This window comes from Cervus elaphus, chromosome 9 (genome assembly GCF_910594005.1).
Source record: "Cervus elaphus chromosome 9, mCerEla1.1, whole genome shotgun sequence".
NCBI classification, from domain to species: Eukaryota; Metazoa; Chordata; class Mammalia; order Artiodactyla; family Cervidae; genus Cervus; species Cervus elaphus.
In genome coordinates, this window is record NC_057823.1 from 62842103 (window position 1) to 62858644 (window position 16542).

The 16542-nt window shown below is 47.9% G+C and overlaps 1 protein-coding gene across 3 annotated transcripts; it reads right to left on the reverse strand.

Moving 5' to 3' along the window:
• Window positions 1-11595: 11595 nt before the first annotated feature.
• Window positions 11596-15520, reverse strand: RPS14 (ribosomal protein S14). 3 transcript variants are annotated; one of them, XM_043913298.1, is made up of 5 exons: window positions 15371-15520; window positions 14406-14556; window positions 13752-13913; window positions 12629-12705; window positions 11596-11713 (listed from the first exon to the last, which is right to left on the reverse strand). In XM_043913298.1, the coding sequence occupies exons 2-5, from the start codon at window positions 14552-14554 to the stop codon at window positions 11646-11648; spliced, it is 456 nt and encodes a 151-aa protein (XP_043769233.1). In that variant the 5' UTR covers window positions 14555-14556; window positions 15371-15520; the 3' UTR covers window positions 11596-11645. The 3 variants fall into 3 exon arrangements, with proteins under 3 accessions (XP_043769233.1, XP_043769235.1, XP_043769234.1); XM_043913300.1 differs by lacking the exon at window positions 15371-15520 and adding an exon at window positions 15168-15188; XM_043913299.1 differs by lacking the exon at window positions 15371-15520 and adding an exon at window positions 15078-15099.
• Between the last annotated feature and the right edge of the window lie 1022 nt (window positions 15521-16542).

The window sequence follows — 16542 nt, forward strand, 5'->3', positions numbered from 1 at the left end:
ATTTTTTTCTGCAAACTTTTAAAAAATAATTTTATTTATTTTTGGTTGCAGTGGGTCTTCATTGCTGTGTGGACTTCTCTCTAATTGCAGCGAGTGGGAGTAACGTGGTACATTGTGGTAACTTCTCTTGTTGCAGAGTGCTGGCATTAGGGCTTCAGCAGTTGCAGCACATGGGCTCACAGTTGTAGCTCCCGGGCTCTTGAGCACAAAATCAGTAGTTGTGGTACATGAGCTTAGCTGCTTCACAGCATGTGGGATATCCCCATGTCTCCTGCATTGGCAGGTGGATTATTTACCCCTGAACCACCAGAGAAGCCCCTCTGCAAACCTGCTGAATCTGAATCTGGGACTGTGCCCAGAGATCTGGAGCTGTACAACAGAGCCAGAGGGGCCCTTATCCCCACCGCCAGATCATCCTGGGAGTCTCCTCCTATGGTGTCCCTGTTGAGCTGGTCTAGGTTGAGATGTCTGTTCTCCCTCGGTCTGGGCACTCCAGGCCCCAGAGGTGTGAGTTCCTGCCAGTTCACTTGGGTGAGCCAGGAGGTGGAATCCCCCCGACCTCTAACCATCTTGTGTTCCTTCTTGGTCCCCAAGTCCTGGGAGAGGAAAGAGCCACCCCAGGTGGTAGGCGGTGTATGCCCAGCCCCGTCCACCACCCCACATGGCCTGGCCATCCTTTCTGTGTGGGGGCCCCTTGGATCCTAGCACATCTTGGCCATGAACAAGAGGCCGGAAAAGGTCCTCTCTATGGGGAAGGAGCAGGCCCACACTACAGCCCTGAACCTGTCCCGCCTGGCCTGGGCAAGCCCCTTACTTCACTCCTCTTACTTGCTCATTTACACATTCAACAATTATTTATTGCCCACCTACTCCAAGCCAGGCCCTTGGGCTATGTCAGTGAATGAAGCAGACAGTATCTATGCCCTTACGGAGTTTGCATTCTAGTTGGAAACAAACGAGTAAACTTGTTTGTTAAAGAGTGATGGCAGAGATGGGGAAACAAAAGGTATTACTACACTGCAGGATGGGGGCAAGTGGTAGTACTTTATAGGGTGTTGGGCTGGGCCTCACTGACAGAGCAAGGTTTGGGCACAGACTTGAAGATGAGGTGGTTAACCTAGGCCATGTCTGAGGGCAGGATTCCCTGGACAGAAGGAACGGGCAAAACAAAGATCCCAGCGTGGGGATGCACCTGGCTGAGGAGCAGCAAGGAGGCCAGAGTGGTTGGAGTGGAGCCACTGAGGCGGGGCGTGACAGGACAGGAAGTAAGCAAGGTCTTGGGCCAGATCTTGTGGCCATGGTCACACCTTGGCTTTTACTGTGAGTAAAATCAAGAGCTATGGGAAGGCTTTGGGACTTACCTGGTGGTCTGGTGGTTAAGACTATGCTTCCACTGAAGGGAGCGTGGGTTTGATCCCTGGTTGAGGAACTAAGATCCTGCCTGACAAACAAAAAGCACCATGGGAAGGCTTTGAGCAAAAAGTGTCATTATCTAAATTGCGGTTTAAAAGGGTGGTTCAGGCTGTGTTGAAAGTTAGTACAACAGGGGTAGATGATCCCCACTACCTCATGGGACTGCTGTGAAGACCCAAGGAGAAGGAGAGTGAGGAAACATTTTGTAACAAACAGCCTTGAATCCACCTGCAATGTGGGAGACCTGGGTTAGATCCCTGGGTTGGGAAGATCCCCTGGGGAAGGGAATGGCTCCCCACCCCAGTATTCTGGCCTGGAGAATTCCATGGACTGTGTAGTCCTTGGGGTCGCAAAGAGTCGGACATGACTGAGCGGCTTTAACTTCAGTTCACTTCACAGTGTTTCTGGGAGAAAGAGACTAGTTGCTCTGCTCCTTCCAGTCATACTGAAGGGACAATTGGGTGAGTAGAGGATTTGATTTGCCCTATGTCAGATGTCCTACAACCAATTTAGGATCTGGGACTCCCCATCTCTTCTCCCAGCTGCTGTCTGGCAGGTAGGTTAATAGTATGGCCCTTGGACATGTGATCTCAGGTAGTACAGCTGAGTAAGGCTGATCAAGCCCTCTCCTAGGATTCATTCATCCAGCAAATATGTATCAAGCACCACTTCTGCGCCAGTCACCAGGACACAGGGGCATATGGAGACACCTGGTGACAGATGAGCCCCAGTCTCAGTCAGAGACCGGGCTACAGTGGCTGAGGCTGGGATTAGGGGGTCAGGTCACAGCTGAGGCTGGAGGCAGGGAGATCAGTCAGGAGGCTGCGGTGAAAAGTCAAGCTGGAGAGGCAGGCCTGTTGGGGGCCATGGCTGGGAGCATTGCAGGAGAGGTGACAAAGAATAAAAATGTCAGGAGGAAAATCCACAGGACTCAGACCAAACTGAATATGGATAGAGGGGTGAGACCAAGATGTTGCTGAGCTTTTTGGCTTGGGTGACGGAGATGATGTCTTTTCCAGAAACAAGAAGTCCTTGGCACATTTGAGGAACAGAAAGAAGTGCAGTGCGTCTGAGCCTAGTGAGTGAGGGGGAGGGTGGTTTCGGATGCTGTTGAAGGGACAGGCTGGGCTGCAGCTTAGGTATTATTCCAAGAAAATGGGAAGCTGGTGGGGAGTGTCAAGCAGGGATGGGCTGGGGCTGGTTTATGTTTTTTTTTTTGGTTTATGTTTTTTAATGATGTATGGCATACAGATTTCCCAGGGGCAGGAGTGGGAGTCTGGAGATCAGTTAGGGGTAAAATCGTTTAAGTGAGAGACGGTGTGGAGACAAGGAGAAGCAGATGGGTTCGATAGCTGTTTTGAAAAGTAGAAATGTCAGGACTTGCTGTGGGAGTGAAGTCAAAGATGGTGTCCGGGTTTAGAGCTGTACAATGGATGGTGGCGTTGCCTGGGATGGAGGAGATGGGAGAACACTATTCTGGGATAGGAAGACCCTAGAGTTTTGTTGTGTCTATAGTCTGTGTGACACCCATGTGGAGACATCATCGATGATTGACGGTACCAGACTGAAACTTGAAGAGTGAGTATACATGTTTGTAAATGATCAGCTTGCAGACAGTTTTATACCAGGGGATGGGGGCTGAGCTCTGGAGACCCTTGTTGTGTGGAGATCGGATGAGGAGCAGCTCTGAGCAGTGCAGAGGAGTGATCAGGGAGCAGAAGGAAAATAGAGACAGGGTGTGATCACACATCCCAACAGAGGAGTGAAGGAGTGTCAGCTGTGTCCAACACCACTGAGGGAAAGGCCCACTGGACGGGGCCACACGGAAGTCATGGGAGATCTTGACAAAAGCAGGTCTGAGAATTGGGTTGGGAGGTGACTGGGAGGGAAGAAGTGAAACCAGCACGGGAGGTGGAGCAGAGAGGTGAGGGTAGCCTCTGGAAGAGGACGCAGGGCATGGTGTCTGAACCTGCTGTCCAGAAGGGAACGCCTCAGGAGGGCGGGGGGAGGGACCGATGCTGCTGCAGGGCAGGGGTTCTGCTGGCCTCCCGCGCTGCGAGGCCCTGGTGCTTCCAGAGGGCCACCCCGCACAGCAGTGTCACTCGGCTCACCAGCCTCCTCCCCAGGCAGGAGTGGTCCTGGAGCGTTTCTCCTCCCAGGCACCAACTCCCTGCTGCCTCTCTTTTCCTGCTCTCCTCTCAGACCTGCCTCCTCAGCCTGGCAGCTCATTTTGCAAATGCTGCCACCATCAGTCCAGTCCACTGGGTTTGAGCGGAAAGTGAAGCTTTCTGAATTACACCAAGGCCTTGGCTCCTGACTTTCCTGCCTTGGCAGAGCTCGTCTCATCTCTGAGTATAAACTATTCTGTGTGTTTCCTCATTTTATTGTCACAATAGCCCTGTGAGTCTCAGGAAGATTAGATGGGATGTACAAATACTATCTAAGCGACAGCAAGTGGGAAACCCAAGATCTGAACCCAGGTTTAAGCGGTCCACAGAGCCCATTCTCTTAACTACTCTGCCATGCTGCTTCCCACAGACCCCTTACTCGCTGTGACCAATCTTAGTGAAGGTCATGCCTCCTATAGCCCCTGTTCCCAAGGCGATGGATTAGAAAGACAGGATTCCTTCCCAATCTTTGTGGGCAATTGTACAACCTCCATTACTCTCCAGACAAGCTTCACTATCAGTTCAGTAGCTCTGTCCTACTCAGGAATGATCCTTGTCTTGAGCATTTCCTCACATCTCTGGTGGTCTGCTGAAATGCCTCCAGAGACAGTGAGCTCAGTACCTCCATGAGCAGCCCATTCTAGGCAGTAGGATAGTGTGGCAATGCAGAGTGTCAACACTAGTTGGCTGAATCTCAACTCTGCTTCCTACAAGCATCCTGTGCCTCAGTTTCTTCACGTGTAAAATGGTAAAACAGTAGTACCTACCTCCTAGTATGATAATGAGGGTTAAATAAGATGCTACATTTAGTGAGTGCTTAATAAATTTAGCTACTGACATTGTCCTTATTGTTATTTTTCCTGAGGCAGAGTTACAACTGGCTCCCTATAACTTCCACACTTTGGGCCTAGCCCTGTCCCTTGAAAGTCTACCCTCTCCCACGCTCCCTGCAGGTCATTCCTATGGTCCTGCATTTCTCAGTTTTCACTTGCTCCTGACACCAGATTTCTTTTTTTTTGGCAAGCTCAGTTATTCATTACACTGACATGATCTTCCTAAGATCATGATTTCCTCTTGACAGAGTCACTGGCTGTTAGCTGGGCAAGCTCAACGTTGCCAAACACATAACTCAGGGTGGGAGAAGGGTAGCTTCAAGGCCTCTCATCTATTGCCCTCACAGGCCTTGTTGGCTCCCGGGCTTTTACATTCCCTGGATTTGGTATCCCAGTCAGTGGGTCCCATTGACTGCATATCCTAAACATCTCCTACCAGGACAGGATTATGTCAAGATGAAGAGCCACACTCTGGCACCAGACAGCCAAGTTCAAATCCAGACTCTTCTGCTTACCTACTCTGTGATCTTGGCCAAAAAGCCTCCCGGAACCTGTTTCATTATCTACAAAATTAGACTGATAATAATCTTGCCTATTTCATAGGGTGTTATGAGGACTGAGCAATGTATATAAGACAGTATAGTGTATACCTCAATAAATATTTGTCATTAATATCCTAGGACTATGCTGTCTACCAGGGCAGCCACTAGCCACATGTGGCAGATGAAGCCTTGAAACGTGGCTAGTCTGAATTGAGACATGTGCTATTAAGTATAAAATACATACTGGATTTCAAGGTGTAGTTCAGGAAGAAAACATAAACTATCTTGCTAATAACTTTCCATATTGATTATACATTGAAATGATATAATCACTGGATATACTGGGTTAAGTAAAATATATTATAAATAATGTCACTTTTTATATTTATTAATATAGCTACTAGGAAATTTGAACTTATGTGGCTCAGTTTTGTGGCTTGCATATTTCTTCCGGACAGTGATAGTATAGTGGGGGTTTGCAGCGGTGGAGGGGGTTTGTTGGTGATGGAAACCTGGTTTGGGGGTATTTCTCAGTGTGGGAGAAGAGAAACAGGATATTTGGTTTGGGGGCATTTGACTTCCAGTGGCTGCACCTGTCTCTTATAGGTGGTATTTGAGCTGCAAGGGTTCTTTGGATATTATAGAGATCTAATCTTCTATCTGTGAAGATGGGGAAACTGAAGACCATGAGAAATGGGATACATCCAGGGCCACAGAAGTTATTGGTCGCAGAACCCAGACCTCCCCATCCTGTCCGTATGATGCTGCCACCTGGGGGCCACCAGGACATGATGGCTGTGAACCCTTCAGGAGCAGCCCTCTGCTGCCTTCTACTTCCAATCTTATGCAAGGACAGGGAGGGTCCTCCTCCTCCTGCTCCTCAACCAGACTGTACTGAGCCGGAGCCTACCAAGGGTGTGACGGCACAGTGATTGAGGAGGGCATACTCTGTGGTTTCAGACAAGCATAGGTTTGAATCTCTGCTCTGACCCTTTCCAGCTATGTGCCCCTGGACAACTCAATTTCTCTGACCCTCAGGTTCTCTGTAGGTAAAATGTGGATAACGGTATTGCCTTAAATCTGTTTGAACGCGATATCTGCAAAATGAGTCAACAAACACGTAGAAAACACCACAACTTAATGTACTACTCCTGGTGCTGGAATACAGCAGTGACCTAAACAGACAAGTCCAGTGGTTCTCCAAGTGTGGTCTCCAGACCACTGGCATCAGCACTGTTGGGGACTTGTTAGAAACACACATCCTCAGGCCTCCAGCCCAGATCTACTGAATGTGATGCACACTCGAGGTTAAGAACCACGCGACTCAAGAGGCACAGACTCCACACTAGGGTTAATGCTATGAATGTGGCAGGTAAAAAGCTTGAGAATGAGGCCAGAGGTGGGGCGGGGGAAGAAACATTAATTTATCTGTGATGATCAAGGAAGGACTGTTTGATAAGGTGACAAGTTCCGGCAAAGATCTAGACATTATTTAAGACATTTTCTTATAAGTCCTGGGGCTGTAACATACAGCCTGGTGACTATAGTTAGGAAAAGTAATCTCTATTCTGATCAACCATGCATCCAGCTAAACACTGAGGCTGCTATTATTCATAACAGAAGATGAAGGAGCACTAGGAAACAACTGTCTCTGCCACACTGATTCTGATTAGCTAGCCTTTGGGGACCTGGCTTATGCTTGTATGCCTCCAATGATTAGGAAGCAGTTTTATTTCTTCTTAGCGGCTCTCTTTTAGAAAATGCTCCTTTATCTGATGCTTAAATCTCTCTACAACTCCTACCCACCCACTGGCCAAGTTCTACCACCTTAGGACTACATGCAACAAGACAGAACTTAACTTATTTGAAGTCCCTTATACATCTTCTCTTTGGACCACTTAAGGTCAGCAGTGCTCCCCCTGAGGCCATGTTTTGTGAAAGGTTTCCCAGATCTTACATTAAGAGACTGAGAATTGCCTTGATAGTATTCTCCTGGGCAAAAGGGAGCCATGAACCATCACCCAGGTCAATGGAGTTAACTGGAAGAAAAAACAACTGTCAAGACCTCAATTTAAGTGGCTTCCCTGGTGGCTCAGACAGTAGAGAATGTGCCTGCCATGTGGGAGACCTGGGTTCGATCCCTGAGTCGGGAAGCTGCCCTGGAGAAGGGAATGGCAACCCACTCCAGTATCTTGCCTGGAGAATCCCAATGACAGAGGAGACTGGCTGGTGGCGCCACAAGAGTCGGACACGACAGTGACTAACACTTTCACTTTCTCCAGAGACTTGCCCTTCTACAAAGAGCCCAGAGACACTCCCACCTGTGACCACATTAGCTCTGAAGTCTGAGGGTTTCTGGGTTAATATGAAAGTCATGTTCAGTTCCCTCACCTCCAGGCTGTGGTTGGGGCTGAGAGCAGAGCCCTTAGGGGATTAAGCTTACTTAACCTCCTGGCACTAACTCCAGTATTTGCCCTGAGGGTTACCCCGGCTTTCTTTCCTATAGCTCTCAGCTCCCTAAAGCATTTTATCTTGGTGTCATTTTCTTTCCCATTTCGTCAATGCTCCTGGGAATTTCCTTCACTTTCTTAGAACCCAAGAATGCATGTTTGTTTCAATGTATCTAGAATCTATTAGAAAAAGTCCTTCAACTGACTAAACTACAGAAGGTGAAGGCAATTCTTTCAATGATTCATCAAACAAGTCTTTAAAGAGATGCTACTTTTGCAGACTGGGAGCTGGGCTGGCAGACACTGTACAAGACACTCTCTGCCCTCTCAGAGCTAGCAGATTAGCAGGGAAAGATGTTATTAGGATAGAGGGAAACTAGTGGTACTACGAGGGGAGTGTTGGGGGAACTGAGTGGAGAAGCACCTTGAGGGACATCCCAGAAGATAACTTTGAGAGAGTGATGAAAAACTGATTCCAACAGGTGAGTGGTAGGTAGTGAGGCCAAGGTGGGGAGAGGAGATACTGAAGGAGTCAGACTGAAGGCACGGAGAATTGGCAAAGTGAAAGGAACTAGGTTTGCTTTGGGCAGAGAGGGTGAAGGATATGGCAGAGTTAGACAAAATACTGGAGATTCATGGAGACTGGATTCTAGACTGAAGGTAAGAGTGAGGCATGGATAAAATAGCAGGGGTATGTGTGACAGGATCCAATTAATTTTAGATCACACAGCTGTAGTGTGGCCTAGGCATAGGCATGGGCCAGAGGGAAGATAGGGCTTCCCTGGTGGCTCAGCGGTAAGGAATCCGTCTGCCAATGCAGGAGATGCGGGTTTGATCCCTGGGTCGAGAAGAGCCCCTGGAGAAAGAAATGGCAGCCCACTCCAGTATTCCTGCCTGGGAAATCCCATGGACAGAGGAGCCTGGCAGGCCCTGGTCTATGGAGTCGCAAAGAGTTGGTCATGACTTCACTTCAGCTCAGTTGCTCAGTCGTGTCCAACTCTTTGTGACCCCATGAACCACAGCACGCCAGGCCTCCCTGTCCATCACCAACTCCCAGAGTTTACCCAAACTCATGTCCATTGAGTCGGTGATGCCATCCAACCATCTCATCCTCTGTCGTCCCCTTCTCCTCCTGCCCTCAATCTTGCCCAGCATCAGGGTCTTTTCAAATGAGTCAGTTCTTTGCATCAGGTGGCCAAAGTATTGGAGTTTCAACCTCAACATCAGTCCTTCCAATGAACACCCAGGACTGATCTCCTTTAGGATGGACTGGTTGGATCTCCTTGCAGTTCAAGGGACTCTCAAGAGTCTTCTCCAACACCACAGTTCAAAAGCATCAATTCTTCGGTGCTCAGCTTTCTTTATAGTCCAACTCTCACATCCATACATGACTACTGGAAAAACAATAGCCTTGACTAGACGGACCTTTGTTGACAAAGTAATGTCTCTGCTTGACTTATGACTAAACAAAGAACAGAGGGAAGACAGGAAGACCTGTTAGGAGAAGGTTGTTGTACGAGCTCAGGTAAGAGAAAGGAATGAGAAGTAGGGACCATCTCTATGGTCCTGACTAAGGCTGCACTTGCAGCCAGTGGCTGGGCTTCCATGGTCTGCAGTCTCAGGAGGGCAACAGGCCAAGTCCCGCCCTGCCCACCTCAGTGGCCAATAGGCCACTTACATTCCAACCTGGACTGCACCAACTAGCTCTTTGAAACTTGCAGACAAAACCTAGAAATGAACTGCTTTCAAAAATCCCTGGTTACCAGGAAACAGCAGGACAATCTGCAAAGTCCCATCACAGGAAATAAAAAGAACACTTCAGTGAGCGCCAGCATCTTCCCACCAGGATTCCAGCCAGCTGTCATTCATGATGCTTGGCAGAACTGAACAGGCATTAAGAATAGGAGCAGTTTCTTCAGTGCCAGATTAAACGCTTTAATCTTTCTTGTGATGCACTATGAGGCTGCCATTATCACAGGAATTTTCACTAAACGGCTGAGAGGTTAAGTAATTTGCCCAAGTGAAGTTGCTCAGTCGTGTCCGACTCTGTGACCCCATGGACTGTAGCCTACCAGGCTTCTCCGTCCATGGGATTTTCCAGGCAAGAATACTGAAGTGGGTTGCCATTTCCTTCTCCAGATCTTCCTGACCCATGGATTGAACCCGGGTCTCCCACATTGTAGGCAGACGCTTTACCATCTGAGCCACCAGGGAAGTGCCCCAAGGTTGAGTCCAAATCTGGGGAACTGCGATTTCCACCCTGGAATACCTGCCTCTTGAAGGTCTGTGTACCATGTCCTGCCTTCGAAACCAGAATGACAGTAGAAAAACACCCTCATTTCCCCCACCCCTGCAATGTTTATTTGGGAATGCTTTTAAATTTACCAAAAAGTTGCAAGATATGACATTTCTGTATATCACTCATTTGGTTTCCTCAAACGCTAGTATCTTACATTTGTAACAATTCACTTGTCAGAACTAGGGAGCACAGGTACATTACTACTAATTGGACTCCAGATTCAGATTTTTTTTGGCTGCACTGGCCTTCACTGTGGTGTGCAGGCTCTTCATTGCAAGGTGTTTGGCCTTCCTGTTGCAGAGCATGGGCTCTAGAGCACATGGGGTTTGTTGCTCTGCAGCATGCAGGATCTTAGTTCTCTGAACCAGGATCAAACCTGCCTCCCCTGCCTCAGAAGGCTGATTCTTAACTACAAGGGAAGTCCCCAGGTTAATATTGTATTAGTTTTTACACTAATGCCCTTTCAGGTTCAGGATCCAATGCCTTGTTATTCCATCTCCTTCAGCTCCTCTGGTCTTGAGCCCTTGTTTAACTTTTGAATTTAAATGTTGACACGTTGTAGAATGCCCTCTAGATTATGGGTTTTCAGAAATTGAAAATTCACTTGAAGTATTCATCATCTTGTCAAGTCTGAGTACTAGAAACATGATTTATCCAAGTGTTTAGCAATCAGCCAGTTCAATCTTAATAATTCATCTCTCCAAAGTTAACATCTTCCATGTTCTATTCTTTGGAAAGTGAGTCACTAAGTCTAGCCCACAGGTAAGTTCACTTACTGGAAGGGGGAGCAACTATTTTTAGTTTTTGTAAGATTTATGCCTTCATCTTAAAATCATCTGTTACCAGCATGGACTCATTTTATGCTTTGTGTTGTAATTACTCATTTAAAGATGATGATGATGAAACAGACTAATTTATGGCTAATCCATCACACATGGCAAGTTGGTAGGAGCCATGGCAAGACTCACCTCTCCAGGGCTCTTCCGGGTGGGATGGGAGTTGTGAATAGATGTATAGCTGGGAAATGGATGCTAAACAGCAATAAAAAGGAATGAAGTACTGAAACACGTCTGCTGGGATGAACCCTGAAAGCATTATGTCACTGTCTTCCCTTGGAGAAGTCAGCATCCCAGGGCCCCGGCTAATCCTCTGCAGAACACTCAGTACCATCTGGTGCCACTGGGTCCTTGGAGTTGGATGCAGGCTTCCGGAAAGCAGAAACTTTATCACTGATGAAAATAGGGCTTGATGTGTATTTGTGGGTGACAGAATCTTTATGTACTTTATGTACTGATGTGGAACAACCTCCTAGATCTGCCAAGTGAGAAAAAGTAAGATACAAGACAGTGCACTCCCTTTTTTGCACAGAAGGTGTGGGGGGTGAGTACCCACCCACATGTGTTTATATATGGCTGTCTGGAAGGCTCTTCTGCTCAGGCTACACTGGGCTCAACAGTTTCCACTCCACTCCCGCTGTTTAAGAATTGGTCCATTTTTGGAATCAACATCTCCACTTTCAAAACAAGGTCTCCAAGGCCTTGGTCTCTTTAGATGACTGAGACAACTAATGCCACAACCAGCAGTGTCGAGAAGACCCAACCATAGCACCAGAATCTCACCGCTCCTTCGGCTCCTCCTCTCAGGAAGCCAGTTCACAGAACACAGGCTCACCCTGTCCCAGGGCAGGGACTGGATCAACACCTCGAGTTCCTCTCTGACAGGTTATAGACATTCTCTGAAGCAATGCACCTATTAAATGGCTGCTGGCTTATCAATGCACCCATGACCTCAAGACAGCCCCATACCCTGGTTAAATACAGACAGAAGGAATCAAGTACCCCTGAGCAGTGGCCCCTACATAAAGGAGAGACGACTGGAGTCAAAAACAGCTTACATCAAAGCAATTTATTAACAGAAAGCAATAATTTGAAGAGTCTTGTTCACAGACGGCGACCACGGCGACCCCCCTTCCTGCGGGTGCTGTCGGAGGGAATGGGGGTGACATCCTCTGTGGGGAGGAAGAGAAAACATCACTGTCTGGAGCTGGATGGGAAGGGGCGCAGGCCGCCCGAGGCCAATGGTCAAACAGGTCAGCAGTGGATCCTATTGCTTCCCAAGTCAGTCCTCCGTATGTAGCTGATGGGTGTGGAGCTGCCCCACGAGCTGCCTCCTCAAAACTTCTCATGTAGTTTGAATTCAACATCCGTGAAGGGGAAACTGAGGCTCAGAGTAGGCAACTTGAATAGGATGTCAGAGGCAGGTGACAAGTCCAGGTTTCTGATACCTAGCCCACTGACTCTAGTGGAAAAATCCTCTCAAACTGAAGAATAGCTCTTTTTTAATAGGTAAATGACGACTGCAAATGTTTTGAAAAAAATCTCGAGAGAGAGATGGACCATCAGGTCAAGGGATCAGTACACGCTGCCACAGAAGCAGCAGGGAAGGGCTACCAGCTCCTTCCTAAGAGCTACCAATGGTCAGATCAGACACGAGGGTATAAACGCTATGCAAGTACAGAGAACCGCTGTGACTCTTAGCCATGGGAGCCACTGCCCCCTCCATGTATTTTTGTCACAATGACTGGCCCGCTCTAATGTGCAGTAGTCAGCCCTCCAAAATATTGAATACAAGTCTCTTGAAAACACTAGAAAGGACAATTCATCTCCCATTAGTTCCACCGGCCACCGTCAGGCACAGAAATGCAGAAACGAGACGGTGCTGTTCCAGTGCGGGACATTCAGGTCAAGGTGACTTGAGTGTTCAGGTAGAGAGTTTATGTCACTCAGTACCTCTTGCACACCCCATTAACAAGTCTAACTGCCAAAAGTTAGCAGACCAGGGCCTGTATCCACTATACAGACCGCATGTTTTCTGGGGTCACACTTGAAAGAAAACCAAGCATCAGCCAAAAAGGGGTACTCACCAATCCGCCCAATCTTCATCCCTGAGCGGGCAAGGGCTCTGAGCGCTGACTGGGCCCCTGGTCCAGGAGTCTTGGTCCTAAAAAACAAATATGGAAATTAAGAAAAGCCTTTGGCCAAGTCATTATCTGTTGCATACCTCCTCTGCACCATGGGCCATAGTTTGTACTCTGCTCTGCCTGCAGCCTGTTTAAATGCCCTCTTTTAAACATCAACATGAAGTACCCCCTTTTGTCACATGCTGTGATTCTAAGTCTTTTTGGTGATCTGTCCTTTCCCACCCTCCCAAGAACAATGGATCACTTAACAACTTCCTATCTGGTCTCTGCCCAACACAGCAGCCATCTTTAACAAACAAACCACCCTCAACCTTAAATCATTACTATTAAAAAGTTTTCATGCCCAGAGATGTGCCAAGCTCACTTCTACTCCAAGACCCTTTCCTTCCAGTTGTCCCTGGCTGTAACACTCTCCTCTGTCCTTCCTTCACTGGACCAATTCCTAATATCACAACATTAGATCTTCATTTAAACTTTATTATCAACCCAGCCCTGACACATTTCTGCTTCCCAATATTTGCTGCAAAAACCAACCATACACTCCCCTGCTCTAAATTGTTTAAAGCCTGACCCTGCCAGCCTAAGAGCCACAGAGGATGGAGACAATACCTGCTTCCCCCCATCACTCTCTTCTAGTACTTAGAATATAGCACTTCACATGCTATGTATGCTCAATTAACACAGTACGTTGGGGCAGGGGTGCATGCAGAAACCAATTACAGGCACACCTCATTTAACTGTGCTTCACAAATCATGCCTTTTTAAAAAAGTCCCTTCACTGTCAGATGGTTACTTTTTTTTTAAAAAGCAATAAAGTATTTTTAAGTTAAGGTATGCTGCATTTTTTTAAAGACAGGATGCTACTGCACACACAATAGACACAGTGTAAAGGTAACTTTTATACACACTGAGAAAACACTGTTGCTCATTTTTACTGAGATACTGTTTTTACTGCAGTGGTCTGGAACCAAACCCACAGCATCTCTGAGGTATGCCCATATTAATTACATAGGTACCCATGATGCCTTGCCCAAGCTCAGTGACCTCACTATCCTCCCAGCCTTACCTATTTCCTCCTGTGGCCCGGAGTTTGATGTGGAGTGCAGTGATGCCCAGCTCCTTGCATCTCTGGGCTACATCCTGGGCAGCCAACATGGCAGCATATGGAGAGGACTCATCTCGGTCAGCCTTCACCTTCATCCCACCAGTTACACGGCAGATGGTTTCCCTGGGAACAAAAGCACAGGATCCTTTCTTTCTTACCCATCAAGGATTCAGAGTGCATATCACATCCTAAAGATAAAGGGCACTTCTGCCCAGGAAGGGCAGAGGATGAAGGTCAATCTGAACAAGGATCCTGATCCCACAAGACTTCCCTAGGCTCTGCAGTGATGCTGTTCACAGATCCCAGATTAACAATGCATCAACACTTTACTCTTACCTTTAATTTTATTAATCCAGTAGTAGGAGTAATTCCTCCTCATTTTACATAAGAGGCCCCCAGGCTGTAAAGGCAAAAAAATGTACCTCCTTCTCTTGGAACTCCAGCACCTAGATTACAGTATCTGTGCACTAAGCAACCAAGCACATATCCTTATCCGAACATCTTTAATAAAAATTATTTCCAGAGATCCTCTTAAAGTGCTACTCAGCTCCCCGGTCATTTCTAACCCCAGCCCTTGCTAACTGGGTCCTGCGCCTCTCCACGCAGGTAACTCACTTGCCAGAAAGATCGGTGACGTGCACAAAAGTGTCGTTGAAGGATGCAAAGATGTGGCACACACCAAATACATTTTCTCCTTCAGCCACCTGAGGGCCAAGGCTGATGACCTGTTCTTCCTTCTTTTCCTTCCCCTTGCGAGGTGCCATTTCTTAACGAGAAGAAAAAAAATTCCAACGTTAACGACAAAAACCCCAAATGTTTACAACTCTGGGAATAATTTCCTCCCTGAGAAAGGTGAGCAGGACACTGAAAAGCTCCGGCTCTCCCGCTCCGGGCGGCCAGGAGCAGAAATCAGGGTTCCCAGGTGACTCCCAACCCACCCTGGCAAAACTAGAGTGCACCTCATCCCTGGCTTCAGGGGAAACAGGCACGTGATAGGTGTTCAGCAAACACCGATGTGCAATCCCTACCCTCAATGTCTGGCTCTGAGAGACCTGCACAGAAACTGCAATGTGCCCGACTTAGTAGTCACTCGGATTTTGGAAGCACCTAACGAAAGGCCGTTTCTTCTGCATTCCCTTCTTAAATCCTCACTACATCCCCAAGGGATTCATGAGACGATTATTCCTACTTTCCAGATTCGAAAACTTAAGAGATCAGAGGCCCGGCCTGAGGCTGCCCGGGAAAAACACCGGTTAAGGTGGGCGCTCACACAGACCAACTTATTACCCGATCCTTCCCAACGACGGTGTGTTGCTGGTTAAGGTAGTTGTGGTCGTGGCGCCGGGCCTACGCCTTCGAGACTTGATCCGAACTCACCCACACTTAACAGGCTTTTTCCTAAACCAAGACTGCCGCCTCCCGAGACAGGGCGCGAAACAGAGTCTGGGTCAGCCCGCCGTGCTGCTCGCGCCCGGCACTAGGTTTGTCTTCCGCAGAAAGACCTCAGCCCCAAGCCCTCGGCCCCGATGAGCTCCCGTGCCGCAGGATGCCAGCCGATTTTCCTTGCCCAGGGATCCTACCTGCGCGTCTTCTCCAGACTCCGCCACCGGAAAGAGAGGGTGGAAGAGGGCGGGGCGACGGGTCACGCTCTTGTCCCGGAAGTGCACGTCTGAGGTCACGGGGCGAGGACAGCTCCCGGAAGACGCCGATTTTAGCATTTCCCAGGAGATTCAAACGCCCTCGAGAACACGGCTTACTGAAGGGAGTGCCTAAGGAGGTAAGGTCCTGGGTATCTTGACGAGCGGTCTGCTTCTAAGACTACAGGGAGCAGCCAAACCCGGTGGGTGTGGAAGGCCTGTGTTCTAAGATGGCGGTGACCGCGGCTAGAGGAACTTCCACCACCCTGACCCCGGAGCCTGCTTAGCCTGAGGGCGGCAGCGCCCCTGGTGGTGCGGAGGCAAATGACAACAACAGTTGTCTCGTCACTGATTCTGCAATCCCTTCGACTGTACTCCTCCAGGTTTCTCTGTCCATGGAATCCTCCAGGCAGGAATGCTGGAGTTGGGTTGCCTGACATTCCCTTCTCTAGGGGATCTTCCTGATCCAGGTATCGATCCCCTGTCTCCTGCATTGCAGGCAGATTCTTTACCATCTGAGCCACCAGGGAAGCTCTTCCAACTACTGAGTACTTGGCAAAATAAGAATAAATTATTCAATATTTGTCATTGTATACCAGCATATATTCATATGCCTTGCTTCATTTAATCCTCACCGCATTAACAGATAGATACTATTAAGTAGATACTGTTTGACTTCTCTTTTAAAGAAAGATTTTTAAGAAACATTTTACTGGAGTATAGATTTTTGGCTTTTTGGGGATATAGTTTACTTACAGTATTGTGTTAGTTCCAGGTGTCCAGCAAAGGCATTCAGTTATATGTATATTCATTCTTTTCCTAAGTCTTTTCCTCACATAGGTTATCAGAATACTTAGTAGAGTTCCCTTTGCTATTCAGTAGGTCCTTGTTGTTTGTTTTTTATTTATCTTATATATAGTAGTACCTTCGTGCTCTGTCAGTTCAGTCGTGTCCAACTCTTTTGCAACCCCACTGTCCAAAGCTCACCAGGCTTCTCTGTCCATGGGATTTTCCCCTCAAGAATGCTTGAATGGGTTGCCATGTCCTCCTTCTATATATAGTGTGTGTACCTTCATCCACTGCCTCCCCGCACCCCGCCCCCCCATCACAACATT